General features: G+C 40.7%; 2 protein-coding genes across 2 annotated transcripts; one reads left to right on the plus strand and one right to left on the minus strand.

Moving 5' to 3' along the window:
• Positions 1-762: 762 nt before the first annotated feature.
• Positions 763-2,704, plus strand: LOC108150234. Its single transcript, XM_017278294.2, has 2 exons — positions 763-1,308; positions 2,242-2,704. Exons 1-2 carry the CDS (start codon positions 789-791, stop codon positions 2,688-2,690), a joined length of 969 nt encoding a protein of 322 aa, XP_017133783.1. The 5' UTR covers positions 763-788; the 3' UTR covers positions 2,691-2,704.
• A 1,062-nt stretch (positions 2,705-3,766) lies between these two features.
• Positions 3,767-9,233, minus strand: LOC108134709 (acyl-CoA Delta12-desaturase). Its single transcript, XM_017255108.2, has 5 exons — positions 8,860-9,233; positions 6,061-6,349; positions 5,658-5,994; positions 4,731-5,077; positions 3,767-4,659 (listed from the first exon to the last, which is right to left on the minus strand). The coding sequence occupies exons 2-5, from the start codon at positions 6,347-6,349 to the stop codon at positions 4,400-4,402; spliced, it is 1,233 nt and encodes a 410-aa protein (XP_017110597.1). The 5' UTR covers positions 8,860-9,233; the 3' UTR covers positions 3,767-4,399.
• Between the last annotated feature and the right edge of the window lie 5,821 nt (positions 9,234-15,054).

Here is a 15,054-nt window from a genome sequence, read left to right on the forward strand (position 1 = left end):
AGAATATATATACTTTATAGGGTCGGAGATGTCTCCTTCACTGCGTTGCAAACTTCTGACTGAAATTATAATACCCTCTGCAAGGGTATAAAAATATTAAAAAAGTACAATTTTATTTAAAGACTCGTTGAAAGAATAATTTTTAGCAATCTCGCCATAGCTTAATTATATTGTTTTTATATGTAAGTGTTAAATTCTTGAAAGGTTGTTCAACTGTCAAAAAATTCTTTCATTGATGCCTTGTAAATAATTCAAAAGTGACCTGAGTTCTCTTAGTTTTTGATTGAGATATAAGTTGTGAAAATGTTCAATGTTCAGCAAGCACCTGGGACACATTGTGAGTTACTTTTACTTGCAGACGCACTGGTGACACAGTTAAAGCTGCTGAAATATGAGCCAGGTGCTCCAGATTCGCCGCTAGGAAAGAACTGATTCTGACTGAGATTGGAGGCAAACACCGGGACTCTGGATTCCGAAAATTTGGCTGTAAACAATCGAATGCATTGGCCATAAGTCAAGCAAGTGGGGCAAGTTGCAAATAGCAAGTAAGAGCGACCCGCTAAACTAAATCTAAGAGGCAGAGGCAGCCAAGCGTTGGCGATCGCGATGGCAAACCAGTTGGCCCGACTGGAGGAAAGTAGTGGCCAAGAACTGGCATTCGGGGGCCAGACAGTCTACGCTAGGATGGCAGCTGCTCTTGGCCAAGATGTGCATTCAGTTTTGCACTGTCATTGCTGCGGTGCAGTTGTGTTGTGTTTGGCAAAGAAAGAAAATATAATAAACAGAAAATGCGTGCTTTCCCAGCCAGATCCTTATCCCGACACGTCCTGCTCGGACTTTGCCTGTGTCTCCTTCTGAATTGCCAACCATCACTTGGCCAAGATGCAGTGGCTCCCAGCGAAGACCAGAACCCAACTGACTTTGGTCGCAGTCAGTCGGCGGCGAATAGTGTGTCATACTTTAGGGCGTCGATTCCGATGCGGATCTACGAGTGCCTGCGCGAGTTCAGCATGCTACACTGCACGAAATTGTACGTGCTGCAGAAGATGGAGGAGCGCCGCCAGATGCCCAACAGCGGTAACCTGACCCGCGACTTCGTGGACCAGTTCTTCGGCGAGGAGACCCAGATGGGCAGTCTGGTGGGCAAGAAGTACCTGAAGATGTCCGAGAAGGAGCTCAACCAGCGACTGGTGGTCAACTTCCAGCGATTCTTCAAGCACCGCGACCTCAAGCTGCACTTCCTGTCCGGAATGCTGGTGAAGATCGTGCCCAGCAAGGACAACAAGCTGAAGTTCTCGCTCAAGAAGGGTAAGTTCATTTAAGTAACAATTAAAAAAATTTAAATCATGCCATTTCAACATGCAGTTAATTTTAATTCACAGTATAATCTAGTGGTGATTTGATTTAATACCCATTTATCAATTCTATTGTGCAATGAAATTTATGTTTTGAATTTAACCTTTTCAAATTCATTAAAATGAAAATATTCAGACATATGCTTCCACATTAAAATTCATTTACTTGATTTCTATGAATACCTCTAATTTACTTTCACACATTCTGATAATAGTTATTTATGTTACTTTTCACATAACAAGTTTAACAAGATCGATTTAAAGCGTGGACTTAATCATCTTAAAATATTCCACGCATTTCGGAAATAAATGGTTAAGAATTTTATGCAAGGAATTTTAATTGAAGAAATATTAAAAATTAATAATCAGTCGATTCGATTGTGTTATTGATTTTACCATGATTAAACAATATTTTAAGATTCTGAGTAACAACAAAATACCAATGCAATGATTTACATTTTAGAGAACATACATAAATAATAAAACTTATTTACTTAAAAAAACAAATTGTTTAAATTAATTAGCTTGCTTAAACTGATTTTATTTAACTAGGATTTATCAATCAAACCAACTTGAATGGCCTTTAAGTTACTTTAAACATTTGGTTTCTAAATACATACGCATAAATTTAATTCAATTATTGATGGCCTTGCCAAATATTTGTTGTTCAGGAAGCAAAGCTAACTTCTTATTTTAGACAACGAAGTTCAATGAAAATAATCCAAAATTAACCTGTATAACGTGACTATGAAAAACACTTTTAATGCCAGATTGAGTTATTTGGCCATAATGTTTAGAAGCAATTCTTTGTAAATGCACTATGAGTAATGTTTGGTCGATTTCCTCTACTGATTTCATAACTACCTTTATATTTCTAACTTTTCAGTTCCAAAAGCGGAGCGGATGGGCCGTTCCCGCAGACGTGAAACGGAGGAGATGGAGCTGAACCTGATGAATCTGCCGTCGATTGGCGGCGGAGGTGCCAGTAGCGGAAGTGTGGAGAACTACGAACCGGAAGCGGAGGGCGATTCCAAGCAGCAGGGTGCATTGGGGGGCGTAGGGGGCGTGGCTGGGGGAGAGGGCGGAGGCGGGGGACTGCTGGGCAAGCGCAAGAAGAAGAACTCGTACAAGGTGACCATGATGCAGGTGGCAGTGCCCATGCTAATCTTCCCCGTCGTCCTGCTCGGCAGTCTGCTGCCCTTCATCCTGCCGGCCCTCAAAATGGCCACCATCCTGTCGCTGGTGATGAACAACGGCGCCTTTATGGCGGCCCTACTGTACGCAGCCCGCACCCAGTTCAACACCCACGAGGAGCAGCACATCAGCTACAGTTAGCTCCCACGCTAATGTCCCCCTTACTCCCCGTACTTTTCCAATAAAGGCTGTCCCTGTGTTATGGCTTCATTTTTCTTAAATTTCTGGTCCTTTTATTCAATTCAAAACAGTGGTATTCTTTAAAAAAATTAAAAAATGTGTGCAAAATTAAGGAAATATTTCTAAGTAATGAAATACAAAGAAACATTTGAAAAAAATACAAATTCCGCCACAGCTTGCACATTTCTTCCCCTTTGTAGCTAATAAACGAAGTTCTGCTTATAAATGATTTAATTAGAGGCACAAAGTCAAAGTCATTAAAAATATTGCCACATATTTTCAAAAAAGCTTACACATATAAAACTAATTGGCGAGAAATGGCAGATTAACTTTTAAGTTTAGTACTAGCTCAAAGCTAATAAAAGTATTTAAGCGTTTTTAAAGTGTCAATGGGTTAATGATACCTAGTAAAATTTATAGTTAAAACTTAATTAAAATTATGTCATAGAGTAATTGGTGTGATAGTACAAAACTGAGTAAAGACTTTTGCGGCTAAGTTTTTTGAGTGTAAACAACTCATAAAAACAGTTTAATGACATTGGTTTTGCTCAAATTGCTTGAGATATTTTATGTTTTTACTGATCTTAAAAAATTAATAGCGGGTAACTAAATAAATATTAGTTGGATTTTGTAGTTAAAATCTATTGTATTTAACAACATAGTTACAGTAATGTATAAAATCATGTAAAGAATTTTGCGGCTAATTTTAATTAATTTAAACAAGCTATAAAAACAATTAAATGCCATAAGTTTTGCGTCAAATTGCTTGAGAAATTTATAGTTTTTACTTATCGTAAAAAGTCCATAGTAAATTACTATTAAAATTACTATTAAAATCTGGTATTTAAAAAGGGAAACTAAATTAAGTTTGATTGCTTGACTGGTCTTAAAAAAATCCAAAGTAAATTACATTTCAAATCTGGTATTGAAGAAGGGTAACTAAAATAATATTAGTTCGGTTTACCCTCGAATCAATTTCCGACACCAAAGGTGTTTTGTCTTACACAAACCATTTTTAAGTAATAAATGCATAGTAATTAGTTTTTTATAATTTTTTTTTAATTTTCAACAATAGTTGGATTGAAATGTACAATTTTAGACCTACATAACTAACACAATGTACACACACATAAAAGTCGATGCTTAAAATAGATCTTAGCAGGTACGCTTAATTCTAGAACCTCTTGCGTAAATATACATTTATTAATATTTATAAAAATATAGATCGAGATAGAGATAGGGAGGGGAAGTGGGAGAGGGACAGGGAAAGGGAAAGGGAGAGGGAGAGGGTGGCAGATGTGCTCATTAACCCCGAACGACAAGTGCGAGATAGGAATTGTGTAGATAGTTAATAAGGTGCAGATTTTTGTTTAACACTCTGTTGCGGTTGCTGCGAACGAGTTGCTTTGACTAATCTCGAATAGTTTTCAGTTGTTTCGTTGTATTTGGAATTGAAGCCATTGATATATTAGATGTTCTTGCTGCCACCAGCTCTGGTCTCGCAATCGGCATCCCCCTTGTCTTTGAATTTGTCCTTTCTGATTATGTTCTAACAGAAGTGAAGAACAGGCAATTAATATAATTAAATACTGCAGACCCGATGTGGCAGCAAGAAGTGTGTTCGTTTTGGGTGAACTTTGTGAACTGAACCCCGCTGACTGGCACCCCCTCTAGTCCAGCTTGCACTCGGACGACTCCTTGTTCACCACGTTGGCTCCCTTGCGATCCTCCTCGCTGATGTCCTTGTCGTCCCATCCCCAGATGGCGTGCTCCTCCTTCTCGTGGTCCAGGTGGGCCACCAGCTCGCTGGTCGGGATGGCGCTATTATTGTTGGCATCCAGCAGGGCGGCAATGTGGGAGCCATCGCCAGTGCGCAGCACTCGCTTGTAGACCATCTCCTGCGATACGAACTTCAGGTCGTAGGCTTGTCCTTTTGGTGGGGAAACCGCGAAAGGTAACAGTTAGTAAGGGCATAGAAATACCAAGACCCAAAAAACTCACCGATCTTGGCCATTACATCGATGAAGGCCGTCGTCCAGTTGAAGCTGTAGGCGCCCAGCTCGGCTGCCTTGTAGTCCCAGGGGAAGACGTGGTGGTAGTTGTGCCATCCCTCGCCGATGGTCAGCGTGGACACCAGCTTGTTGTTCATCGCACTCACGTTCACGTCGTAGGGCTTCATGCCGTAGAAGTGGGCGGCACTGTTCACCAACCAGGTGAAGTGCAGCGACAAACAGAAGCGCAGCATCGAGCAGGTGAAGAAGCAGACGCGCAGCGAGCTGCCCATCACGTAGTACGGGAAGATCATGGGCAGGGCGAAGCAGCAGATGGGCATGACCACGAAGTAGAGTCTGGATTAAGGTAAGGAGTAAAAATATATTTAGTAAATAAAGATACAAAAAGCTACATAGCAGTCATAGCTCTAAAATTAAGAGAGTAGAAACATTTTAAAAAGAAAACCAAAGTACTTTGTTGGCACTAAATAAAATTTAATTTAAAGCTAAAACTTTTGCGATTTTTTTCTGTGCACTTTTATCATAAATTAATGCACTACATTAGGTAAATTTAAGTTTTTACAAATATTTGTCAAATGGTTTTAATTAAAGCTTCATTAAGTATTTCATTTTAGAGCACTATGTGATTATCATATCATGTGAGATTACTCAAGCACTTCAATAGCAAATAATTTGTTCAAAAATTTATCAAATTTAAAGATTTCTGAAATATATAAGCCATGTTAATGTGCTCAAGTCTAAGCAATAGAACAGATTAAGAGCTAAAGGTTAAGCCGCAGAATATAAAAATATTGTGGCATTAATATTCCATTGCCAACTTTTAGGCACTCAAAGTATTATTTAACTGGCTAATCAAAAACTAATGAAATAACTAAATAATATTTAAATAAATTCTATAGCCCATCCAAAAACTCACTTCTTCTGGAACATGACGACGGGATCCTGCTCAATGTCCTCCATGGAGATCTGCTTGCCCTTGCTGGTCACATCGGGGTGCTTCTTGCACATCAGCCAGCCCATGTGGGCGAAGAAGAAGCCGCGTCGCGAGTTGTGGGGATCGGCGTGTGTGTCGGTGAACTTGTGGTGGACGCGGTGGTCGCGGGTCCACTCCCAGATGCTGTTCTGGAAGGCCAGCGACTGGCACAGCATGAGGAAGATGCGCAGCGGCAGCTTGGCCTTGTAGGCCTTGTGCGACCACAGGCGATGCACTCCCGCCGTGATGCCCAGTCCGCCCAGGAACATGGTGGCATAGACTGCAGAGCAGATGGACCAGCGGTTAGTGGGCTGTCTCATGGACCCTCATGGATACCCAGACTCACCTGGCAGGAGCTCCCAGTAGGCACTCTCGGCGAACACAAGGTACAGACCGTACAGGGCCATCGAGTGGAGGACGACGAAGAGGCCCACGTTGCGCCACACGATCTCCATTTCGTAGGGCTTGTTCTCCGCCTTCTGGCTGGCCTTGTTGGTGGTGGTGGGCGTGGTCACGGGAGCGGAGGCGGTGGCGGCAGAAACGGCTGGTTTGGCGGCCATCTTGGTGTTATTGTTGCCATCGGCAATGGCCGTTTCGGCCAATATAAAGGTGCTGCCTATTATGTTGGGCGACATCTGCAAACGCAACCGGAAAAGATAAAAAAAGATTAGTAAGCCCCATTGGTATTCCAAAGTTTTCTTCCTGATTTATGGCCTGTCGCCCGGAACGCCATTGTCGTCTCGATTATGTGGGGGGGGGAGCCCCACCGAGATGCAAATCAATCAGTGGCTGGGTGCTGCTCCATTGACAGTGCTTTCGCTCATTTGAATGCAGGACAGGCCGCCTCTATGGCTCTACATCCATACTGTAGAAGGCATCACCCATCCAGCTGCACGACTAATTATGGACCACAATTGAGGTGAGTGCCGAGCGGCGACCTTCGCCAGTTGGCCAGATTCAATGATACTCAAAACTGATACAAAGATAGCAAACCGGAAGCGCAAAAACAGAATTCCGAATAAAACGAAATCCAAAACCGAGAAACTACCAAATCCAAAACAGCAACAACAAAATCCCCGCAGAAAAACAATCAATAACTTTTTATGTTGTGCACGACCAATGAAATATTTGCATATCTATTCTTTACAAACGTTTGGCAGTCATTGACAACCAGAAAAGGTTGTTCAAGAACCTTTGAGTTTGAAAATTAAAAATAAGCAATCACCTTTAAAAATTGTGTATGAAAAGAAAAGTTCTTTCGTTAAATCGAATATCAGAAATGCTAGCTAATTTTGTATTTTGCTGGTGACACATATGCATGTTGGAAAATGGTGAAAAGTTCTTAGAAATGCATAGGCTGACTTAAGTCATTTGCAATTTAGGTGAAGCATTGCGAATTTGAATAACTTTGGTGTTTAATTCATGAGCAGAGGCTCACTGAGGTCACTGAGTTCAGTGCTACACATTGCGCATACGCCGTGAGGGTCCATTTAATCACACCACACAATGCACTTTGTAGCAACTTATGTCTTTCTGTCTTTCGGATAATTGCGATGGCACCCGCAACAGAGTTTTGTAGCACCACACATATATGCACGCCGAATGACTGATCTTCAACTCTCTAGAACAGATAAATTAGACAACCGGTTGACCTCAGCGCAGCGGTTGCATGTCTCATATATTGATTCAAATCAGAAAGATCAGAAAGAAACAGAAAAAAAACAGAAAAAAAAACAGAAAAAAAGTATTCTTACCGCTTGGGAGAGCTTTGCTGGCTTTGTGCATAGATTCGAAGCCATTAACTGGCCGCGGTTCAATGTCAAGTCGTGTGTTTTGAATTTTATTCGCCTGCTTAATTCAGGCTGTTGGACTAGCTGGCCTTTGGCATTGGGCTATCTGTAAGCCACTGGAAATTAGAGCTACATGGCGGCTAATTCGTCACCAGGCAACCACCAGGGCATGTAATTGAATATGCGCCAGGCCACCGGCACTAATATCATGCAGGTGCCACGCGCTGGCCAAACCAAACTAGTTTTGCCACGGGCCCTCTTCAGATCGATTCTGAGTCGGATGAGTTCGCCGCTCAATCATCCTTACCGGAATATTAGCATAGTTAAGTAACCGCGATAAATGTATACGTATATTTATGTATAGAACTGCTTTTGTTTCGGGTTCGGGTTTGTGCTTGGGTTTGGGTTTGGGTTTGGGTTTGAGCCAAGGTTGGTGTTGCCAACGAGTTTTCGGGGGGTTTTCGGCTTGTGGCTTTATATCTTGGGCTTAAATTCTGATTTGTGTTTGGGTTGGCGTTCGTTCGTTCGTTCGTTCGTTCTGTCTAACCACGTCACAGATCAGTCAGCGGCAATAAATATATAGTTATGGGACCTGACTCAAATCTAATACCACGGGAGGAGCCCCAGACCCATTGATCGATTCAATTCGATTTGATTCGATTCTATTCGATTCGATGCGAATAGCGCACGCAGTTGGCGACGCTTGACGCATATCAAAACATTACAGACTGGGGACCCAGAACTGAACAGAAACTGGGAACGTGACTTTGGTCTGGTCTGGTCAGTGGTCTATAGCTTTTTAGCTTTTCAGCTTTTCAGCTTTCCAACTAAACAGATCCCATCCCCGGACTTAATATGCTTATGGCCGCATTATGCGTGGCATCCATACTCATTATCATTAGCGCTTACTTTGACGCATTTGCAATTAGCGCACGCGGCTAAGAGCAAAGAGATTCGATTGAAACTTCGGCTATAGATTGGCCATAGATCGGCCATAGAATTCCACTCGGTCTATTTAAGGCTAGCATAATTTTAGTATTATGAGGGCTACGTGAGGCGTCAGTGGACGCCCCTTTTTTGGACTTGCGTCAACCGCTCTATAAGATTCTTTTCATAAATATTTTTTACTGCTCGATGGCATGCTATTTCCTATAGGTGAATCACATATTCGATTGGCCGTTGAAGTGCCGTCGATCGATGTTGAAATTCGGCTGAAACTTTTACGATAGTCTCGAGTTGGCCTTTGCGTTTCCTGCTCGCCGACTTCCGCAAAGCCAAAGAGCATACTGGTTTTAGTGTTCCCAATCTTATGACGCAAAGATGCCCATTTTTTCCCGGCTAACTCCCACACTCACCTTCAAGGATTGCGTTGCAGCTGAAGTGTAGAAGAAGGTCCGCGTAGAGCACTCAAAATCCGCTGAGTTCGTTTCGCTCACAACACACTAGTTCACTGTTAGCACAAGAGTTCGTTTCGAATCCCCTTGGCAAGGATTCGTTTATACGTTAAAGTTATATTGAATTGAGTTGAATTGAGTTGGGTTATCCGCTGATTTGGGGTTTTTGGTCAGCCACTACACACGGCACGTCCACGAGGCGCGATGAATGCACGGCGTATGAGGGATCGGAGCAACTGGCAGTGCTTTTTAAGCGCCTAGTTCAAAGAATTCGCACAGTACCGCGATCGATCGTTAGACGCTGAGACGATCGAGTTGAGAGAGCAGGCGGATGGATGGACGGATACAGTGCCTCAAAAGTAAACCAACACCGAAATTTAAAGCCGTCTCTCTGCGACTTTGACGCTTCTGCCGCTGCTTCGGTTCTTGGGCTGTGACGAGCGTTTCGTTTCGTTTCGTTACGTTTCGTTTCAGATCGGATTGTATCGTATTGGATCTGTGAATTCGGTTTTCGGATCTTGAGGCCGGGGTCGCTTATGCTAGCTATATCTTCTGCATGTATGCTGTGTGTGTGTGTGTCTCAAAATATTCGGCGCGTGGCTGTTGGGGAACTTTGTTTTCTGACTTTCAGACTATTCGATCAGTCTGCATAGAATATCCAGATCACTTGCACTTTCCACTGAAAAGTAATTAAGGCGTGGGGAAATCCCCCTGGAAAAACAAGAGATATATGTAAGTGGCGGAGATCACGTACGCAAAGTGGAACTACAACATTTTGGCCAAGTTGTTTTTATTTATTTTTTTTTTTTTGTGGATCACCGCAGGTCAAGTGGCTTTGACTATCGGTCAAGTGAGCTCGGCACGTCGATCGGTGATTTCTTTAACATTTTCCCATCTTTTTCAGAGTTTCGCAGTGCCTGCTAATGAAGTGCTTGGGTAACATGTTTTCGCATCGGCATTATATAACGTTCTTAGTTCACTTCGGATCTGGGACATATATAATGCGATGTATGTCAGCTGCCAAACGGTTAACCAGTTTGCCACCTCGGCCTTGCCTCTATGCATATTCACATCATTTGGGATATTTTGACGAACTGGTCACAGATTCTAATTGGTTTTTTCGCTTCTTTTCAGACATTTTCCAGCCGCGTGGTCTGGTTATTTTTAATTGTTGTTTAGTCCGTCATAATATTTATGCCAGCCAAACTCATGAAATGGGCCATTAATTGTTCGATTCTTTGGGCGTTTGCTTTTTGAAGCTCGCTGAGCAAACAGCAATTACCGCATTTCAAGTCAAGAAAAGGAGGCCGAAAAAAATGAGTTTTGTTGACAGTTTTCGCGTTGTTGCGGTTTCTGATAAATGCCGGCTTTTCACACCACCGCCGCAGACTTGAGATGAGCTATGTCTAATTTTCTTTAGTGGCGGCCACTAAAACTGTTTGCCATCTGCCAGCGCACGGTGTCAAAAGCCCCTCGTCGAACCGAAGGTTTTCTATGCCCCTTGTGGCAACTTGGCAACTTGGCAACTTGGTCGAAGGTCACTTGGAGCATCTTGCAGTCTGCTCTGTGACTGCATAGTGGTTAGTCACTGGCCAAAATAGCGCCAGGTTAACCGGTTTGGCCACACGTTTCCAGTGATTCCCAGCCAGGCTGCCCTTTAATCGCACTACCTCTACGATCAAAACCCGAACTAAACAAACATGCCTCGCTTTTATGGCTTTCGATTTCAATCAGCATAATGCCAGATTTTATTTTCAACACGTGCCCACTAAAGAGTCATTAAAAGACAACATTTTTGTGGCCACTTGTGAATTGTGGTATAGCAATTATTGCTTATTACCTATTCAGTTAAGTGTATCACTTATTGAAAGTCATTTAAAAACGAAGTAATACTGTTCCAAAAACTGTCACCATTCATTTCTTAACAATAAATATTTATGTTTTCTTTCACAACAAACAAAATTAAAGATAATAATTACTTTGTGGGAAAAAAATTTCCGCTATTAAAGTCACAGCTTAAAGGTAAATTATTTAATGACCCCCCGAAAGCTGTAAATATGGAAAGCAGTCTAAGTAAAATATTACTTAGAGACTAATTATCACCAAAAGAGTTATAGCCCTAGTAAAACTGTAGCCCAAATATTAGTTAAAGCAATTTTCATAAACAAGATATTTGGCAATAGTGTAAAATAAAACATTTAGTAAGTAAAACCCTTAAATAAAGATAAGCTAAATGCTTGAGTTGACTGATTGACTGGGACTAACTTACTAAACTGATACTTCAGCTTGAGTTATTTGCAATGAGTGGAAATAGCTACAAATATGTATTATGAATGATAGCAGTTTCTCGGAATCATTTGCCACTGTGCAAAATCCACTTGTGGAAAAATGCAAAGTCAAGTGCCAAATTGCAACTGAACTCCCTCACGGAGCGCGAAGCCTTCCTCAAAAAACGGCGATGTGTTATTGAAAAATTAAAGACAAAATTGCGAATGCCAAATGACTGTCATTGCGGAGAGTGATGGTTGAACGTCACACAAATGTGACTGGCAGAATGGCAGTAGCATCTGGAAATTGGACAGGGATTTGTGTGGGGGGTCGTGAGTTAGCCAAGGTCGATTGGTCGGTGTTCTTGAGTTCTTGGCGAGTTCTTGAGTGGCGAAAATTGCACAATTAAGTACAAGTGCTGTGAACACGTCTTAACCTGGCCCCAACCTTTAAAGGCGTATCCAACCCACCACAACTCCGCATTACCTAAAATTAAATTTCACTTGCGAGTCAACTCTAAAGTGTCTCCAGTGATGTGATGCCCGAACTAATTGCAGCTAATTGAAATGCACGCAGTCGGCTGTTTCGAAAACACTGCCCAAATGACGCAGCTCCAGCTCCGGTGACAAATTGGCCGAGGCAGAGCTTCTCGAGCGATGCCAAGTGCAAAGTGCGTGAAAAATCCGTCCGAATCAGTCCTCCAGGTGCCGGCGATCGCTTTAACCAAATATTTATGCAAATTTCTGATGTGCGGCAGGAAGAGCGCAATGTCACGTCAACACACGCCTCATTTTGTGCCATGAAAAATAATAACAAAATCAAACAAAAGCCTCATTACATATCCGTTGATGTGTGCCCACATATTCATACAAAAACAACCAAAGACACAGACACAAAAACTTAGAAAAATGTTTAAAAGTCTTTTCTGAATATTTAATTAATATTTAAGCATAATATAATCGTTTAGCATTAACATTTGTAACCCCCTTAAAAGTGATTGCACACTTGGACCTTAGTTCATGTCGGCTTAATATTTAATCAACATTATTATACTTACTTTACCTTACTATTTCCTGTTTATATCAAAACAGAAAGAAGAAAACAATCCATCTTTATTATTAAAGATCGCAGATCTAACTGTTTGAGCATATTAAACTAAATTATTTTTAATCTTTAATCTCTCAATCTTAAAAAAATACATAACTATCAGTCTCACTTAAAACAAAGAATAAATAACATATATACATCAAAATACATATTTACAAACGATTGCACAATTGGACCAAAGTTTACTCTTAATCAACATTTTGAGCTGCCAAATATATGAGAAAACTTTAAGCTTAAAATTTACTTTAAACTAAAATTATATTTCTTTATATTATAGATCTTTTTTATGTCAACACAGAAATGGTTTCTATAACATATAATAAAAAGATAGCAGATTAAAATGTTTTAGTCTAATATCTTATTTATCTTTAATCTCTCAATCTTAAATTAAAAAATCACTTATAGTTTCACTTAAAAGAAAGAGTAAAATCATGTATAAAAATATAGGCGACAGATACCAATTTCATGTCACTTTTTGTTCTGTGTAGATACAGATCGCATAAGGAGAACAGCCTAAATGGATTCCCAGGGCAACGCGGCATGGACTTTGCAGTACCGATCTCATTGTCACTTGTCACAACGCGATCATCCCAATCTGCATAATATGCTAATACATTTTTCTCGTTTTTTTCGGTTTTTTGTTATTTAGGAATAAATTTTTTTCAGCACACGCTTATGGCGAATCTATTGGCCGAATGCCGTTGGCCGCTTTGCGATTCCCAGGCCGTTCGTCTGGCCAATTTATCAAACATTACTTTTACGACTTTGAGGTGCTTGCCAGTCTACGTACAACCCAAATCCATTAGGGTTTAGCACAAGATAATAAAACCTGAACTCCTATTTTTAGACTATTCTTTCAAAATTCTGGCAAAAGCCCGTGCCCATTCATACAAATGCTTGTGGCTGGCACGTTTTGGTTTGATGGAGTTTTATTGGAGAATATTGTTGAATTTAATGAATAAATCTTTTTATTGAATTACGCACAAGCATGCGCATTTTCTCTAGGTAGCTAAAATATTATTTCTATATAACTATTTGGCATTAATTAAGTTAAAAATCTCAATAAACTAAATGAATTTTAAGTTTAGTTTAGAAGTTTTGGTAACTAAAAACGTTTGATTAAATGTTTTGTACAAAACAAAATTAGAATATCCAAATTAAATGGCATAGTTCGCCTTTTCTTAAGTGTCACGAATAAAATTTGTAATACTAGTTTAGTTGCCTTGCCATTGAACATAATATCCCTGAGAAAATGTAATGATCTTAGCCCTGTTGCAAATGTATATAAGCACCTAGCTTATGGCCCATTAAGACTTGTTAACAACGAAGCAATTTTAAAGTGAAAACATTGAAAAGCTTCATAAAAGTGGAAAACCCAAGCAACTCAATATATCGAAATTCTTGAGAGGCAGACAGGGCATTGTCCAGTGAAGGAGGGCTCTTCAATTGACAGCACATAAAAAGTCATGCAAAACATTGATAAGCCATAAAACTAAAAAATTAGCAAATTAATCACGTGCCCTCCAACTTTTTCTGCTCGCCCACGCCCGAAATTTTTCGGCGATGTTTTTTATTATGGTTTTCTATTTTGGCGCAATAGCATTTCCGTACGCCTCGGGCCACAGAATCTCGGCCCGTGGGGAAGTTGGCTTAGCTGGCCAAAAGAACTCGTCACCAAGTGCCCGGCTCTTTTCATTAACAACTCGATCATGATCAGCATCGATAAGCCCCAGGCCCAGAGCCTGCTTAGAATTCTGGGGGAGATCTCGAACCTGATTGGCGTTTTAAAGAGCCTTCGGCCAGTCCGCAGATTTATATATTTCGGGGCTTCTATTCTTGACGCTCTGCTCGTGTGTAAGTGAATTTGCATAAATATGTATGTGTCTCCGGTGAGCACTGGTTACCAACCTGATTACCAGGAGAAGTCGCCACTTGGCCCTTATTATATTTTGTCTAGAGAAACCAGTCGGACAACTCCATAAACCAGGGGCAGCTCATTTAACACCCATGTACACCCAAAAAAAAAAAACTGAAAGTTTAGTTTTGATAAGTCTGCTTTTAAAATAAACTACTTACAAATGTAAACCCTATACTTTTTAGTTTAATTTCTTTACTGAAGAGTTTAAAACTGTAAACTAAGGACATATTTTTAAAGCCTATAAGTTTAATTAATTTTATACTCATTTTATTAAGAATTAATTTAGTTTCTATGACAACTTTTTTGGGTGTAGTCAACGATATCAGTCAAGGCGAAATTGGAACAAAACACCGCCTAGGGAAATGCGTCATAAACCTAATCAAGAACTTTTCGTGACCGAGAAACAAAAGATGCTACAATTAAACAGAAATTCAGTTCAAAATATGGGGAAATAATGTTTAAAAAGATCTGCAACTCCAGCTTCTTGAAGGAATCATTGCAAATTATTAACGATTTATTTATCTAAAGATCAAGTTGTTTGGCCAGAACAAGTTTTGGCCAGCACTAGACCCCGCCAGAGCTGAGCTCAGAGGGTATAAATATAATCATTGGAATCTGAAAAGAATGAGTTATACTCGCTTCCAGATTCCTATTTACATTTAACCGCATGACCCTTGACTCGCTGTGGACAAGGTCAGCGGTTCCCTATCACTTGACCGAATCGATTCCTTGGCTCGATTGCCATTGAAAATCACCCGCCTCATTACACATTACGCAACCGGTGGACTTGACCAGGCCCAGACCCAGACCCTAACCCAGACCCAGACCCAGACTTCCGCCTCGAACTCTTCCGCATAGATGTA

This window comes from Drosophila elegans, unplaced genomic scaffold (assembly GCF_018152505.1).
Source record: "Drosophila elegans isolate 14027-0461.03 unplaced genomic scaffold, ASM1815250v1 contig_476, whole genome shotgun sequence".
NCBI classification, from domain to species: domain Eukaryota; kingdom Metazoa; phylum Arthropoda; class Insecta; order Diptera; family Drosophilidae; genus Drosophila; species Drosophila elegans.